Source organism: Struthio camelus, chromosome 22 (assembly GCF_040807025.1).
Source record: "Struthio camelus isolate bStrCam1 chromosome 22, bStrCam1.hap1, whole genome shotgun sequence".
Lineage (NCBI taxonomy): Eukaryota > Metazoa > Chordata > Aves > Struthioniformes > Struthionidae > Struthio > Struthio camelus.
The window spans coordinates 7,833,805-7,851,062 of NC_090963.1; the positions used below are offsets into that span (position 1 = coordinate 7,833,805).

General features: G+C 54.7%; 1 protein-coding gene and 1 long non-coding RNA gene across 10 annotated transcripts in view; one reads left to right on the top strand and one right to left on the bottom strand.

Moving 5' to 3' along the window:
* The window catches only part of ETS1 (ETS proto-oncogene 1, transcription factor), a 77,434-nt gene that overhangs the window by 13,366 nt on the left and 46,810 nt on the right, over positions 1–17,258 (top strand). The window contains exon 1 of one of the 9 annotated variants that reach the window (XM_068916574.1): positions 16,019–16,202. The exons of the other annotated variants lie outside the window; for them this stretch is intronic. Coding sequence (XP_068772675.1) covers positions 16,121–16,202 — 82 coding nt within the window. The 5' untranslated portion in view covers positions 16,019–16,120. Of the gene's footprint in view, positions 1–16,018; positions 16,203–17,258 lie in introns of those variants that run through there. 9 annotated transcript variants of the gene reach the window in all.
* Positions 6,002–16,922, bottom strand: LOC138061888 (uncharacterized). The gene is made up of 2 exons (XR_011135886.1): positions 16,782–16,922; positions 6,002–15,344 (listed from the first exon to the last, which is right to left on the bottom strand). It is a non-coding gene; the product is annotated as an uncharacterized lncRNA (long non-coding RNA).

The window sequence follows — 17,258 nt, forward strand, 5'->3', positions numbered from 1 at the left end:
TTTTATCCTATTTTTAACTGCGGCCTCCTTCCTTTTCTCAGCCTCCTCCAACACTTCCCCCTTCCCCCAGCGCCGCTGCCTCCCCCGCACGCTCTCCGCAGAGATGAATGGGCGTCTTTGCACATCTGCTCGCCGCCGGCCGGGAGACCCAACGTGATGGCTCTCCTGGACCGGCCAGCCTGTCCTCTCCCTCCTTAATAAATGAGGAGCGGGCAAGGGAGGATGTAGAGAAAGGTGAAGGAAAACAGAGCAGGAGGCTGGGTAGGTAGGACACGGAGGGGAAAAGAGCCGCTCCAGAAAAAAAACACAGGCTCCGGCTGCCCCGGCGAGGGACGAGCGAGAGCCGGGCCGGTGGATGCTAACGCGCTCCACGGCGCGACAAGAGCGGCGCGCAAAATCCGCCGCCTCTGCCCAACCTGCTGCGGCCGCGGCGAAGGCGTGAGCCCTTTGTGCCGGGCTCCGCTGTCCCCTGGGGTCTGGCGCCGTTTCCAGCCCGCCCGGAATGGGTTGCTTTGACCCTTTTTCTTCCCGGCAGTCCTTGGGTGCTTCGTTGGCTCCGCTTGCAGTCCGGTCGCACCTACTCGCCACGGGCGCTCGTTTTTCTCCGTTGGGAACGCGAGCCAGCAGCGAAGAGGAAAGGTGCCTCCGCGCCTTGTGGAGGAACTGTGAAACCGTGGGTGGCCTGTGGTGTCCGGGTCCCTTTTGGCCCTTTCGCCGGGGGCCAAGGGTGCCTTCTACAGGATGCTGAGCAGCTACTGGCTTGCCCTTCGTAGCACGGGGAGCTGAGCTCAGCGTCTGATCTGAACGGACCCTAGCTGTCTCAGCAGGTGAAGGCCACCCTGTGAAAGCTGGTTACGCTCCCTCTGCATCCCCCAAAGTAACCTGCACGCCGGCCCTGGAAAGGTTTATCTGCCCCGAAGCAAGAGAATGACAAAAAAAAAAATCCAAGCTTTCACTTTTCTATTAGTTCCCTGCCCGACTCTGGAAAAAAAAAAAATCCCTGTCTCGCCTCTGAAAGGCAAAACCCAAGGGAGATGCCTGCATGTTGGGTCATCACCAGAGAACGAGCGCTGAGCTCCTTTCCCACTTGCGCTGGAGGCAGGAGCTGCGGGCTCGGGTCAGCCGGGGAGCAGGCGCTGCGCGGGGAGGAACCCTGCCGTGAGCAGGCTGCTGGTCCTGCACGAGGCCGGCCGAACACTGCAAGGACGGTGCCTGTTTTTAGGTGATGCCAGAGTCGCTAGGGGCTTCCGGTAGGATAACGAGGGTGGCAGGAGGGAGGGATGAGCTGCAGCACGGGCAGCTGCAGGATGCCACGGGGGCAGGAACAGCTCGAGGCAGAGCCAGGGACGAAAGGGACCGCTCATGCTTCCACAGTGCCCTTAAGGATGGCTGCAGGAGACGCCTCGTTTTGGTCTCGGAGCAGGACCGATCCCTCTAGAGGGATGGAGTGAATCATCCTCTGGATATACCCGTTTCTTTCCTTTTTCTGGAGGAGGAGGCTATCCTGCTCCACCGAACGCCAGCTTCCGACAGGCCACGCAAAGCGCGGATGCTTTCGGGAGCTTTCCCAACCTCCTTTAGCCCCAGACCGGCGCTGGGAGCCAGGAGCGCTCGCTCGTGGGGGCACTGGGGGCTTGGGACGCACGCGGCCGGCATTAGGTAGGCTCTGCGGCTAACGCCGGCCCGGAGCAGGGCGGGCAGCGTTAAGCGAGGCCGACCACCTTCCTTTTCTCTCTGGATGGGAAGAGGTGGCCGGGTGCCGCTTGGAGAGCGGCGTGCATCCGTGCGGGGCAGGCGGAGGGGGGGAGCTGGGACCTTGCAAACAGCCTGTTTCTTTCAGCTCCTGGCAGCGTGGAGCACCTCTCTCTCCCTCCAGATGTTCACTGTGTTTATAGCCGCTGAGGCAAGAGACTGAACTCTCTCATTAATGCGTTTTTCTCTCTCTCTCACGTTGAAGCCAGAAGTCTCGGCTCAGAGCTCGCAGCTGGAAAGGAGCTGGGGGTGAGGGGTGGGAGAGAGAAGGGAGGTGTACGCCGGCCTCCCATCCCATTCAACTCCCCCCCCCCTTTCCACTTTCCTCCCCCCGAATCCTCCCAAAATACACATGCCCCGAAAAAAGAAAAACACTAGCAGATTTTTTATTTCAGAAAGTAAACACTTAGGCCATGGGGGTCTGGAGGTTATGGGAAAAGAGGAAACCATTGGGCTAATCAGGCCGGGACACACTTCCCCTGCTGAAATAAACCAGAAATCATTGCATTACAGGGCGCCTTCGCGGTTAACCCTGGTGCTGCCAACACAGCTGAGCGCCGGGGAGCTGGAGAAAGCGCTTAGCCTGCCCACGCATTTTCCCCTGCTCGCTGGTCGCTAGCCAGAGCGCAGTGCCGATGCAGAAGGGGAGCCAGCTTTCTGCAGCAGCCCTCTGGCATGCCGGCCCTTTGGGAACAAGTCGCTGGGAATTTTTAGTAGGAAATGAAACCTTTTTTTTCTATGGTTTATGAGCGTTCTGATAGATTTGCATCGTTATTCTTGCTTGAGAACGCTGCTTGTTGGTTCCCAACAGCTACAGAAGCAGCAGTCCTTCTCTGCTGGAATCAGGGAGATTTGGGGGAGGTTTCTGCAGGGCTCGGCACAGTTTTGCAGGGAGCTTTCTTCCCCATCCTCTTTAGATGTGCATTAGGGATATGAATTATTAGATTACCGATGATGTGGTTGCAAGCTCTTTGGGAAGGAACTCTTCCTGCTTTCTCTTCCCCTGTGTTTGTAGAGCAGCCAGCAGACGGGATCTGGCTGTAAGAGGGGGGACCACTGATGCTCCTGCAGGACAAAGAATAGCTTTAGCGCTGTTGCAAGTGAGGTAACAGGCTCTTTGTACCAACTGTGCAAGGAGATGTCAATTTACTGTCTCTAAGCCTGGCTTTGGACCTCTCCTGGCTCCTTTCGCAGTCTTTGAGTTGCATACTATAAATGGATACTCAGTAGGACTCCCACATTTTAAGACCACTGTGGCTATCTGTGTTTCTGGAAGGCTGGCTCTCTAAGCATTGCGTGTTTATTACTGTAAATGAATATTAGAAATTGTCTGTTATTGCAAACCTGGCTCTATTTCATCAGAGCTCCTTCGTACAATTAATGCGCTGCTAGCTTCCTTTACGTCCCGCCAGGCTGAGACTTTCAGAGAAGCCCAGATGGGTTTGGTGCCCAGCTCCTCGTTGCATCCAGGCATGCGGGCTGCTTTGGAAACCCTCATCCTAGCGCGATGGCCGCGATGACGGTCTGTGACCGAGTTCACAGCTGCACGCTTTTGCACCCTAACCCGGCGCTTTTGCTGCAAGCCTTCCATCGCTAGCAGTCACTGGGAGAGAAGACAGCCGTAAGGGAGGTCCAGCATGAAGCCCTTAGTAGCCAAGGGAAAGTGATCTTTCCAATGACACTGTCGAAGGAGGTTTTTTTAAACTCATCTGTTATAGTGTAAGCGTTTGTGGTGAAAGGTGCCGTCACCGGTTCCTTGAGCCATCAGCCAGGCTCTTGCAAATCCCACCAGAAGGCAAATCCCCAGATAGTATGTGATAGGCGAGAGCTGCAGACCTGCCGTGTCCCACCTCGCTATCTCAAGAATGCATTTGAACAGGAGCTGTTACTGCAGCTTCTGGAGGTTGAAGTCTCAGATGGAAATCAAGTTCCATGGAGATAGTCCCACAGGGCGAATCGCAGAAATTTTGGAGTTGGTGTTCAGCTCAGATAAGCCCTTGAGAACTCAGATACTTTATCTGTACCTTATCTCAGCTATTTGCATCACTTGAGGCTGAGAAACCATGCTGGAAAACGTTTGGGGCGAGGGGCAAGCGTTCTTAGGATGGTCTGGTTTTCTGTTGTTACTGCTAATGCTCAGACACCTCCAGGAGGATGGGACTGTCTTTGTGCCACGTGCAGCTCAGAGAGTTTATTTTCTTCGCCAACCAGATGAAAAGCAGGAAGGAGAAATAGCATGCTCAGAGTCGCACAGTAGCAGGGACAGAGTTAGCCCCTGTGCCCCCTGAAAGTGCTCTACGGGGGTTGACTCCCTCCGCTCTGTTGCTAAAACTGAATGGAAGTAGGGCTGATCTGCCCACGTGAGCGGGAACGCTTCCTCCTTTTCAGAGGAGAGCTGGATCTGAGCTTTCTCGAACGGGATGTGCTTTCCGTGCCTTGTTTCCTAGACCCTGTTTTGCGCACATGAAGCCTCTCACCTTGTCCAGAGCTCCCAGGGGGAGACCTGGGGTCTGTGCTCTCTCCCTGCTCCCGTAGCACCTCTCCAGCCTGTGGATGAGCGGCTCCTCTTCTTTCCTGCTCTGCAGCAAATCTCACCATCGGATTTGGAAGGGCCCTAGAGCTCTTGGTCGCTATTATGCCACATCCTCCTTCCTTGCCGGAGCGCGGGGCAGCTTCGTGCACCTGAGCTCTCGGGCCGGGAAGGTGTTCTCCAGCATCTGTGATCTTTTTACGGAGGAAGGATTCTCAGGGATAAGAACAGAGGATTTAGGCGACCTGGCTGAGATTACGGGGTCTAACAGCTGGGATTTGAAAGACCTTGGCTACATCACTTAAAGCTACTTCAGCAGAAAGTCTTTAGGCCCCTAAACCCCATTGATTTCCATTGCAGTTAGATGCCTAAATCGTTCAAAAGGCTGTCCCTGAGCCACTGAGTAGCAGTTTCTCACGTTGAAGATGCAGATGATTAATTCATTACACATTTTATTGCAATGCTTAATTCATTGAGGTCAGCCTAGTGGCTGGAAGTCTCCGGAGAACAGGGTTTTTACAAGAGCTCAATATTTAGAAAAAAAGAGAGAGAAATCTTAAGCGATACCCAGCCGCTAGCGTGGCTGTTCCCTTGAAGCTAAGTATAGTCCGCTCAACACGTGCTCACGTTTACACAGCCCACCGGACGGGCCTTCCCCTGTGGGGTTTTGTATCAATAGGCTTTGAAAAATTGCAGCGGGTCAATTGTTGGCGATTTCACAATGGATTAAATACAGTTGCTCTCTTTGCAGCTGGGTCACGGGAAGGGAGGCTGCCGCTCTGGCAGCCGGCTGGGCTAATGAGCTCGCGCGTGTACGTCGGGAAGATGGTTTCCCTATCCGAGAGCAAGCCGAGGAGCCACGGGAGAGCTGCAGCGGGAGATTCGTTGGCCTGCGAATGACTCGCGTGGGGTGCGGGAAAAGCTCGGGATGCAGGCTGGAGGTGGCACGTGAGGGGCCAGCGCGGGGCAGCGGGCCCGCGCGCCCCGACAGGCGAGATAATATAAAATCAGGAGTTCACGGCAGGACTTCCCTTCCCGGAAAGGGAAGCGAGCCCGCTGACATGGCACACGCTGCGTGCGCGGCGGGGCGCAGCACAGCCGAAACTCTCGGCGGTATTCCTGTTTTCGGCAGTGCAAGTGGAAAGCGGCAAAATAAACTGCTCCCTCGAAGGGGAGGTTTGATCTGAAGAAGAACTGACCCCGACGACTTCTCCCTAAATCAGCAACTGTTTATCTGGGGCCAGGAATTGAGATAATGCTTTTCATGATTCGCTCTCCACATCCTAAGTTCAAGGGGGCCAGAGGGCACTCGCTCTTGCCAGACTTATGTCAGCGTTGAGGTGGAATAGGAAAAAAAAGGATGAAACGCCCCAAGGGAGACCGTTCATGGAAAATTTCTGACTTGGTCCGTTCCAGACGTCTCGCAGAAGAGCCTGCACTCGGGAGCTTTCAACCTCAGGAGGCTGAATAATTACGGAAGGGAGTGATGGAAATCAACCTGGCATCTTAGCCCTGGACCAGCTCTTCCCCGTGCTGCAACCTGGGGGTATCTCTACCCGCTGTGAAACGTCTCTGGAGATAATTGAGCCTCCTCTTTCCCTGCTTTGCATCTAGTTACGAGCTAACCCTCTGAGACCAGATGCTTCCTTTGTCTGGCAGCTTTTGTTGTCTTTCTGTCCAGGCTAACGGCTACTACGTGCAAGTAGTAACAGTTTCCCGTGCTGTACGGTAATCATAACGACAAGGTAACGAGGCAGCGCGGTAGCCTGCCTTGCTTTGCACTTGGTGCTGAGCTCCAGGCTGGCCGTCAGCTTGGTCCCCGTTTTTGACAAAATGCTGCTCTTTGGCTTTTTTTTTTTTTTTTTTGATGCTGCCAAAAGTGACTGATCGCTCTGCAGAAACCAGTATTTTGTCAAAACAAAATCCAAACATTTCCAGCCAAAACTCAGCATTTTCTGGTGTGGGCTATGCTGATGCGAAAGCAAATCTCCGTGGGAAGTGCCAACGTGAGAAGAAAAGGGAGAAATACATTGGAACAATCTGCAGAACAATATCTGTGAAATTCAGACGTGTACCTAGGCGGCTGCAAGGCAGAGAGCAGTTGAAGCCCCGGGTTTAATCTGGGTCACTCTTTGTGGTTATTTAGACCAGGTCAGTTTAAGCAGACAGACGCTCCCCTAGAAAGAGCTGAGCAGCTCCCTGTGACCTGCCGGCACCACGAGGAGCCCTGCTCTGTGCAATTTGTGCCATGAGCACGCATGGATAGTAAGTAGCGATATTCACTCCCTGTTTTCCAACTGTCGGGACGTGACGCTTCATTTGAGCTAAAGCTTCACGCAAAGGGAGCCGATTTTTAAGCTTTGGTAAATCCGCTCTTGTCTTGACGCTTCTTGTCCTACCTTCCCTCCCGCTGCTTTTGCACCTAGTCAGGCAGCCCGTCCGTCTCTCGGTTACTTCCATAACGATCGGTCTGTCCTGAAATCCCTGCCCCGTGGCCTTCCAGCGCTTTAGGGAGCGAGGTAGGGTGGCAGGGTGTCACGGCGGGAGGACTTTCCGCTCCACGCCCACCTGAAACCAAGCGGTTTTATCAGGGCTCTCCCACGCCTGCCAAGTGCATCTCGACGCTCCCCTCCCCGTCGCTGCTGCTCCTCACTTCATTAGCACTGGAGATGTTTATAAATGGAAGAGATAATATTTTTCGTTTCCAGTTTGGGTTTCCAGGGCAGCCACTTTCTAAAGCACTTAGGAAGTTTAGAGAAGAGGAGGTTATATAAACGATTTTTCCCCCCTGGGCTCTTATTAATCAAGTGGCTTGTGGAGCCATTCCCATCGCTTCGGGATAAAGGGCACTAGCTGGGTGAGGGGGGGCAGTCAGCTAATACAAGACATCTTTTTTTTTTGGCTCTTGCCTTTTTTTGTCCGTTGAGATGAATGAAGCAGCCAGACCTGGCTGTTTGGGTCTGAAAGCGGTCAAGGAGCTGAGCTCTTTGGTTATATTCAAACTGTGATGTGGGCTCGACTCTTGTACTAGCCCCTTGTAGGCCTTCGGGCAAGTCATGTGGCATCTGTTAATGATATTTTTACCTGGCCCTGGTCGATACTCCCCTATAATTTGATGTAAAAGTCTGCGTTGCCTGAGCCTAGAGGACGTACGATGTCAATAGCGATGGGCAGCGACTTATTCCTTGTGCTTTTACTATAAAGCCCTATGCACAGGCATACATGCACACTAATTAATGTATTTCCTGGCAAGCTCCGACGCATTTCTAAAGCTTCGCAGCATTTTCCCACCCAGGCTCCAACTGCAGCTGCTGCCCAGGATGGCTGTGAGCAGCGAGGGAGACTCATGGGTTTGCAAAACAGGAGCAAGCTTCAGGTCCGCTTCCCCCTGTTCCCATCAGCACATAACCAAGCTCTGCCTCCTCCTCCGGGTCCTTCCTTCCGTGGTCTCCCCACGATGAGAGCCGAGGACTGGGGTCTTCCTGCTTTCCCTGGGTGGAAGGAGCACTGGCTGTAGCGGCAGGTCCAGCTGTTTCAGGGCTGGAACGGCAGGTCCACAGGAAATCAGCTCGTTAGTCTGTTGACCCACCTTCCAGGTTTCCAGCCATGCTCTCTTTGTGTGAAAATAATGATTTAAATGGCCAAGGGTGGAAAATAATGATTTAAAGGGGGCAAAAGGGATATTCGCAACTATTACTGACTGTAGACTTGGCAGAAGGAAACTGTATTTCTTCCGGGTCTGGGGAGCGTGTGAGATGTGGTGGGGGAAAGGTGTTGAACATCTGGAGTGATTTAGCAGGCTTGCGCTGTTGTGCGAGGCCGTTCGCTTACCGCGGTGGCCAGGCTTTGGCTCGCGTACAAACGTAACTCGCCCCGGAGAGTCGCGATGGGTTGATGGAGAGCAAAGCCACTCGCTTCTTTTGGCTGGAGCAGGTGCAGGTTGGGCTTAGCAAAGCATCCGCATCGACCCCCTCCGGGGAGAGACGGCGGGTCGCACTGGGGCATGCCCCCGGCCTCACCAGAACATCGCTCCGGCCGTTTCACCCAGCTCCCCCGGTGTTTGGTCCATCATCTGAATGAATTTTCTTGACTTGCCAGAAATAATTTTCGACTTGGAAGGAACCTTCAAGTACCACGTTAAAATGCAGAGAGGCGTATTTTGTTTCATCTCACTTTTGGTGCTAGAACATGAGGTAGGCGTCCCAGCTAAAACTGCAGGTTCGTTTTAGCGCGTCTGCCTCCAAGGGCCACCCCTCCCACCCAAAACTTCCTTGAAAAACTGAGCAAACTGGGTGAAAAGTGGGTTTGTTAAAGGATTATGTTTAATGGACTTTTTTTTTTTTTTTCCGTTTTGAAATTTCCTTCCATTTGAAAAGTGGGAAAATGGAAAGTTTTAGCTCAGGTTGAATGACACACGATTCTCATTGTTTTTATTTTCTTTTCGCTGTTTTAGCCCACTGAGAAGAGTGTGAAAAAAGCCTGGTTTGCATCAACCCGGAACACATTTAGAAAAAATATTTACATATACTCTTTTCTTCTGACTACTAGCAAAGCAAAAAAAAAAAAAAAAGGCAGCTATTTTCACAACTCTTGCTGTAGGCGGTCGGGAAGTGGACGGGGAAGCAAAGCAGTTTGTGTGCTGAACCCCTTGTATCTCTAGATCTCCATTCAACAGCTTTCAGAAGATAATTAAAAAAAAAAAAAAAGAAGAAATAACTGGTGATGATGATAGCTATATAATGGGTGACGATATTTCCACTGGAGTCGGAGGCCCCTACCGACCAGCTGTCTCTTGGCCATTTACACCAGCAAGGATTTAGGACTGAGGCAAACTAATCAGGAGACCCTCATGGGGAGAGAGGCGTGTTATTTAATTAGCTTTACAATGGACTGACTGGGAGGCACGTGGTGGCTCTAATAGAAGGAGATAGATGTCCTTTTAGCTGGGCTAATTGTTAGGAAATAGCAGAGGCTTTGTTCAGCCTCAGCATGTGGCCTGTGATCTCTTGGAGCCCAGGGGCTGCCCGCTTATAATTTTAGACAGATCTATTCAAGCCTGCTCTGTAGTGCAGGGCTGAACAAGACGGGTATTGTTGGAGAGCCAGGATCGCTGTCCAAGAAAACCACCCCGAAAAACCCAAACACGTGTAGAGCGGAATATTTCTCTGTCGTTTATTCACTATCAGGCAAGGCTGCCAAGTGGAGACAATTGGAAGTGAGGAGGTTTCCAGCGCCGGGCGAGGGTTTTTCTCTTTGAAACGCATGCATAGACGAATCCTTCTTCGTACGGGTGGTGCGAGCGTGCCGAAGGAGCGTCCCTGCCAGCGGAGCGTATCCGGGGCCGGCGGTTTTAGGGCTTTCGTTGGCAGGGCGGCCCCCATCCTGCAGTCCTCGCGCTACGCCGTTGGCCTGCTCTGGGCATGGTGTACATGGGCTAACGGCGCCCTTCTCCGAATTACAGGTTGTCTCTCGTGATCTGCGTGGCTGGGGGGTACCTCAGGCCGGAGGGGTCTTGGCCATCGTGGACAGGGTGTCCGTGTTTGCCCGGGTGCTGCGTGATGAGTGATGGGAATCCCAGTTCCCTCTTTTCTGAGCTGTCCCCTCAAAGTCTCCCTCCAGCTGGACACCCACAGGTCCCCGTTGCTTGTAGGCCAGGCTTTTCCTTAGGGACCGCTGAGCTGACGCTCCTGACCCTCTGGTGAAGCAAGAAAATGTCATTCCGTTACAGATGTAGGATTGTTGCACAGAGGTTTGTAAGAGGCCCTGTGGAAATATTGACCCGGAATTAAACTTCCATCTCTTGAGCCTCTCTGTCCTAGCCACGGAGCTAACCTTGGGGCCATTGCGCCCAAGCGTTTCGTTTCCCTGCGCTGACCACTTCCAACTGGCTGTGTGCAGCAGTGCTTTTCTGCTGGCTGCCATTTCTTAGGCTGTGAATTTGCGTACTAGAGATGGACATTGGATTCAGCTTCCCTGGAAGGTGCTTGTCTGGTTCCCGGCGCCTTCAGAAAAATGAAGTGTGGCTGTTAGAGGGTACCTCTTGACGTGATTTTTCGTTTTTCAGGATTGAAAAAGTAGGGAAGGGCTGTTGAATAGCACCTAGCTGTCGAGGAGATCTGCTTTATCGGGGAACTAGCCATGATCCCATTGCACGTGGTAGCGTTGCTATATTTGAGACTATAACCCCCCCCCCCCCCCACACACACACACACTTTTTCCCGGGGAAGAAGAGACCTGCAGGGTGGGATGAAGGAAGAGGCTGTGAATAACACAGACTCTCCTTCGTGATCCCTCACCTGTTTCCAGGGGAGGGGATCTCAGGGTCATCGTAAACCAGTTCAGTAACCTCTGTCACCAGAGATCGGTGAATGCCGAGGGTGAAGACACAAGCCGAGATGCGTTGCTCAGGTCTGAGCTGACTCTGTTTGTTTCTGTTGTGAGGGAGGCTGCCCGATAGACCTGGCCAAAGGGGAGAGGTCCGACAGATAAGGTTTGCTGTGTACCGGTCCCGCGGGAGGAGAAGTGGCCGCGTGCGCGCCGAGTAATTCTGAATGTCGAGAGTTAAATAGCAGAAGTCCTCTGGTTGTGTTTACCAAGAATTCAGTGCTGTTACTCGAGGAGGAGAGGGAAAATGTACTGAGAGCAAACAGTGCCGCAGAACAGCTTACAAACATTTTCCATCCAGGCAGTTCTTCCAGCAGGGTAACGAGTGAGTGACAGCACCCCCCGCCAACGAAATTCAAGGCAGAATTACATTGCTCGAGCCCAGATTAGCTAATCAGGTTAGGAATCAGCAGGGGATCCCTGGGAAACCAATCGCCGGAGACGCTTGAAGATGCTGAAGTGGCTTGGGAGGCTGCTGATTGAGGTCCCCACGGCGTGCCGAGCGGAGCTGTCACTCCGTCACAGCCACGCGGTGATCTGCGTGCGCTGGATTTCCTAACGCCTAGCTGGCCACAAAGATGCTTTTGTGAGCCATCTCTGCTGGGAAGCTAATGAGAGCAGGAGGCTCGGAGGCTCGGAGGCGGCTTCCTCTGCTCTCGCCTGGAGGGCAATCAGAGGACTTTATTGTGGCAGCGCTGCCTTGGCTGCTCGGGGCTGAACTGGGGCCCGCAGTCTGCGGCTCCGCGGCGTGAACAGAAGAGGCTCGCTCCGAAGGCAGACAGCGCGGCAGACGGGGGACCCTCCGTGACTCCGGCCCGAGTCCCCTGCCGCAGGAAGGGCGTCCCGGAGGCCACAGCAATCTGGGTGATGGAGAGGCCACCGCTTTCATGATGGTCACCAGCTCCTGGCCACGAGCCCTTAGACCTGAGAGCAGCCCGTATCAAAGCTCTGGGAACAGAGTGCCTTCCCCGCGGACAAAACGGGGGCACCCTCAGGCCGTGCTGTCTAATGGGCTCTATTTGCATGCCTGCCCCTTATCCAGAAAGGGGAGGCTGTAGTCAGCAGGGTTAGTAACCTAGCCTCCTCTGACCAGCGTAAAACAGCTCCCTCCACTACTTCCCAGCTATTACGGCGCTTGAAAGAATTTCTCATATAATTTTAAATTCCAGGAAAGGTATCTCCCTGGGGAACGGTCATGGCAGCTGCTTGCTCTTTCCTCTCATTGCAGCCGGCCACCTCCACACCCAGAGCCACCTCCCTGCTCTTTCCTTTCTTGGAGCGGTGGCTGCTGCTCTTTCCAACAATGACCCCCCTTACGATAAATCCTTTCATGTCTCCGTTTCTCCCTGGAATTGCACGACGCTTTTCTTTCCCCTTTGCTCCTGATTTTTGTCTCATGCCCTCTGGATATTGTTTACTTGACAAAACATCAAACTGAAGCCCTTGGCCACTCGCGGTCATTAAAAAATCCCATGGCGGTTTTGGGGAAGGCTCCAATTTGGCTAATTACGTTCTGCCATAAATATCCCCCTGCAGTTTTAATTGGCTATGGTGTTCTTCATTTCCTGCCCATAGCAGCTGGGTGGTGTCGCTCCGCGTTATTACGTCGCCGTTGTGTTTCACCCCGAGAGGTGGCCGCGTTTTGGTGGCAGCGGCGCTAGGCAAGGGCTGTCTTCGGCCTACCAGCAATACCTGATTCTGAGACTGCTCTTACGTCTGCATGGAAAGGAGGGGGACTGGAGGGCGAGGAGGAGCTGCGACAGCTATATAACATCTGGAGGAGAGCCAGCGGCTGCCAGCTCGCAAAAGGGCTGTCCCGGGTCTGCGCTTGGCCCCGGCGCACTGAAAGGGCCGGCCCCAGCGAGCAGAGAGGGCACAGAAAAGCAGCGCTGGCGACGCAGAGAGCTCAGAAATCACGGCGAGGGCTCCGGTCTCTGCCTACCTTTCCTCAATGGGACATTAATAATTCTTCTTCCTCGTTTAAACCAAACCCAGGGTTAGGCAGCGGCCCTGGGAACAATGTGGCATTATTGCCTGTCCTTTCTTTGTTCCAAACTGTCGGAAAACAGTCAGGCTGCATTGTGGAGGGAGGGCAGATGGTTATCTCCCATCAGCAGCCCAATCTTTTGACTATATTAATGGCAGGAGGGCCGTTCTCCGCAACTCGGCATCCTCCCACCACAGGGGAGAGCCTTACGAGATATTAACGTTGAATAATGGCAGAGGGAGCGAGGGAATGGAAAAAGGAGGGTGAGACTTGGATGTTCGAGAGGAAAGATTTTTTTTTTCTAAAGACTGTGAGCGGCAAATAGGAACCAGTTGCTGAGGCGAACTCATGTTTGGCAGGTCTTGGACTCCAAATGGTCACATCCCAGCTGAAGAAACTAATCAATGGATTCCTTCCATGCCTTCTGCGAACACTGAGCCATTGAGCGGCTCAGCTGGAGTTCAGCGCCAGGGCTTTCATGTTGCAGGCTCTGAAGCGAACACAAATTAAGGCAGCAGCTAGCACTGAGGGCAGTTTGAAGCAGAGATTCAGCTGTCCTGGGAGGAACTTTCTGCCTGCAGGCTCTCAGTCCTTTCCCCCCTCCCTTCCTCCACTTTGCGGGGTTTGCCTCAATGCTACTTTTGGAAGCGCGTCTAGTTTTCCTGCAGGAAGGGGCTGCATGAGCAAGCTGAAACAGAAGTTTAGGGGGGCCGAGGGGGGCATGGGAAGAACGGAGGAGCCCGAAGCCTCGCCGCAGCCACGCTGCACCAAGCTGTGACTTAATGTCATCAGCTTTGCAGGAACAGGACTGAGCTGGGATGCCAAGAGTGTGTAGCTCTTTCCTAATAAAAAACATGCAAGCTGCTAGAAACATCTTTATTAGAGTCTTTGCACTAGTCCAGAAGAGAAGGAGCCTCATTACAGGTGCACTGGACTTTAGCCAGTCCTTAAGACTGTAACACTAGCAGGAGAGTCCAAGCCAAGTGCATCGGCCCACGAGAGCAAAGGCAAAGCCTCCTCTGGTGTCGCTTTCTAGTCCTGTCCCTCACTGACGGTCTCCGGGTCCCGCCGGCTGCTCCTCTGCTCCAGCCTGGACCATCTCCGCTCGCGAGAACGTTCTCCTGCGAGAGGTCACCAGCTCGGCCCCGTCAGCGCCCGCTCGGGCAAGACGTCGCGGCCTCGGTGCGTGCCTCGTCTGCTCTTTCAGCCTCGGGCTTGTGGTTTGCTGCAGGAGGCAGCGCTCGTTCTGAGCGGGGCGGATTATCGAGCAGCGCCGCGTCGGGGGAACGGTCGGGTCATTTCAATACGGTTGGGACCGCAGGTGCGTTCTGACGGCTTCAGCCTCGCAGCCAAAAGTCTGCAGCCAGCTGTGCGACGGGTCCCCCCCTGCCGCAGCGCGCGCACGCACGCACACACTCTCCCGCGGACGCCCCCGATCGCAGCGTGGACGCTCGCCCGCGCGGAGACCCGGAGTTTGCAGCCCTCCAAGCGGAGCGTAGGAAGGGAAAGATTGTCAGGCTGGGATAGCTGCATCGCGTTTCTCTTCCCGAGCCGCCTCTGGAAGGAACCGCGCAGAAAGGCAGCTGTTTCTTCTGAATCCGCTTTTGATTTTGACCTGGAAATGTTCTGCGAAAACCTCTCTCTAGAGTCCCTTCTTTCAGTCACTGCTGCCCATCACGCACTTGATTGCAAAGAGGGGAAGAAACAAAACTGAAGGACAGGTGCAAGCCCGTTACCTTGTACAGGGAGAGGCAACGGGAACCGAGTTTTCTCCTTACAACCATTCTTTCTTTTCACTTTCAGATTTCCAGGTTGGTTCATACGCTAGGTTTTAAACAAGGATGTGTAGCCCTTGTGCCCTGCCTTTCACACTGAGCGCAGCTCAGCGTGCTTTTCGATGCACACGGGAATTAGTGGAGCACTAAAGGTGGAGAGAGGTCGAGAGGCTTCCCTTTGGTCAATCACGCAGTCAATCATGCATCCTACTCTTTTGCTGGAGGACCAGGTTTTCCACAGGAGTGTGGTCCTGAACTTGCAAAAGGATGGCAAATGGGAAACACAATTGCATATAAATGGGTGAGACACCTGAAAGACAAACTTTCGGTTGGAGCTAACTGCCGACCCTGCTTTGACAGCTTTCGAACTTCCTCCTGTCTGCGTCTTGAGCTATCAGACTTTGTACAACTGGCCTTTCGTGTGAGAATCAGACTCTTCATTTCTAGCCCCTGAACTCCACAGCTTCTTTTAGCTGCATGAACATTTCTTCTAAAAATATGCTTTAGGCGAATGAGCAAAGCACCACTGAAGCAAGCTAGAAATAATTCTGAGCTGCAGAGTTTGCATGTGCAGCTGATCTTTAAGCAGGGTTAGAGGGTTTCTACCATATCTGCAAGCGGGACCCTGCTTCATCCTATCGGTTAGCAGGCAACCTTGAACGGCGGAGGGTGACTCACCCTGCTGCTGTATTCCCTCCGCTTACAGCTGGGACGTTCATTTGAGTCCATCTTTGATCAGAACAGCCCGGGCTCTGCCAGCGTGTCAGAGACTGTTAGACTTTCTGAGCGAGAACCACAAAAGCTGGTTGCTAATGACTTTTTTTTTTTTTTTTTTACACTCGTACCGGTAAATTGCCATCTGTGAGTCATAATCTCCTTTCTGTTCTGCCGTTTGTGGTCTCAAGTTTTTTGCTACCTAAATATAATAAAACATATTTTATGTGAAAACCGATATTCTTCTGTTCAGTTAAGTTCGTGCCTCGCTGGCACGATACCGATCTCGCATCTTTCAAACGCCTCTCAGCCAGTCACATCCCAAACCTTTTTCCCGCCCGCCTGCCACTCGCCCCACGCCCGGGCACACCCTGAGCCACCCGCGCTGCCGGTCGCGCGAGTGGGCAGCCCTGCCCCGGCCGGCCCAAACTCCCCAGCGCGCTGGCAGGGGGCTGAGCGCGCCGGTGAGCCGCAGGGGGCTGCCGCGGGCGCGGAGGCTGAGCGCCGCCGCCGGGAGCGGCCGTGCGCGGCCGCGTGGGAACCGCGCGGGGCGCAAAGCGCAACCGCCTGCGCCGGCGGGCTGCTGCGCTGCGCGGCTCGGCGCTGGCCGGGGCCGGGGCCGCCCCGGGGCGGGGGCAGCCGGGTCCCTCCCCTCGCTGCGCGGGGCCGGGCGAGGCGGAGCGGGGGAGCGCGGAAGAGAGGAGGGAGCGCGGAAGGCGGGGAGGGGAGAGGAGTGGGGGGTGGAGGAGGAGGAGAGGCAGGAGCGAGGGAGCGCGGAAGGAGGAGAGGAGGCGAGAGGCAGGAGCGCGCAAGGCGGAGAGGAGGGAGCGAGGGAGCGAGCGCGGAAGGAGGGAGCGCGCAAGGCGGCGGCGGCGAGGAGGGAGGGAGGAAGGGAGGGAGGGAGGCGCCCGGGCGCCCCGCTCCGCGCACGGCGGGGCGCAGCCAGCCGGCCCCGACGCCCCGCGCCCGGCCGCAGCCATGAAGGCGGCGGTGGACCTCAAGCCCACCCTGACCATCATCAAGACGGAGAAGGTGGACATCGAGCTCTTCCCCTCCCCCGGTAAGCGCCTCGGGGGGGGGCTTCCCTCTCCCCGTCCTGGGGAGAAGCCGCCTGAATCCCTTCTCCCCCCCCCCCCCCAACCCCGGCCCCGTCTTTTTCCAGCTGTGTTGCAAGGCGGTGTGTGTGTGGGGGGGGGGGAGCACGACAACTATTTGCTCGGGTGTTTCTTTTTTGTTTGGTTGGTTGTTTTTTCCCTTTGGAAAAGCAGAGGAAAAACGGAGCGCAGCGGCCGGACCTCGCAAGTCGCGGCTTAGGGCGGCCGGGGCAGGAGGCAAACTTGCTTTCGGGGGCAGTTTGAAGACTTTTTTCTTCCCCCCCCCCCTTCCCTCTGCTCTTAACTAACCGTCGCGCACCCCGGCCGCCCTGCCCCGGTGCCTCTGGCCTGCTTAGCGGGGACGGAGGCAAGTGCCGCGGGCGGGCAGCGGTGCGCGCCGCGGGGTCCGCGAGCCGCGCTCCTTGCAGGGCCGCCCGTGCTGCCCCGTCCCCCTCTCCGCCGGGCGTGTTCCCTGCCTTGGGGTGGCCCAAGCAGTGCGGCAAACAAAACCGGAGTGGTACCTCCTGGGCACGCTACGAACTTACCCGCGTTTAAACCAGAGAAGCCCGCTGCTGCTGTGATTTTTTTTTTTTTTTTTTTTCGGCCGCTCAAGGGCTGGAGAAATTGCTGGAGGAAAGGTGCTGAAGTTACCACGGGAGATGTTTTACTGAAACGAGGCGTGTTTTTTCTTTTTCTTTTTTCTTTTTTTTTTTCTTTGCTGTGATAGCGATAAGTTTAGCTCCTGCCGTCTGTGGTTAACGCTAATAGCTGAGCCTTTACCATAAGAAGGGCTGTTGTTTGCATCCTAATGTTGTCCGGCTGCCTGTTGACCCCGAGCACTAAACTCGCTTCTGCCCAGCTCCTGCTGAGGCAGAGGATGGTCCCTCCATCACAGGGGGGCCTGCAGGGAAAAACTTTTTTCGCCCGGAGGAACGAGGGAGGGTTCAGTGCAGCCCCGTTGCTTCCCCGCGCCCTGCGGTAATTCCCGCTGAGTTGAAGGGGGTTGTTCTTGGGTTTTGCAC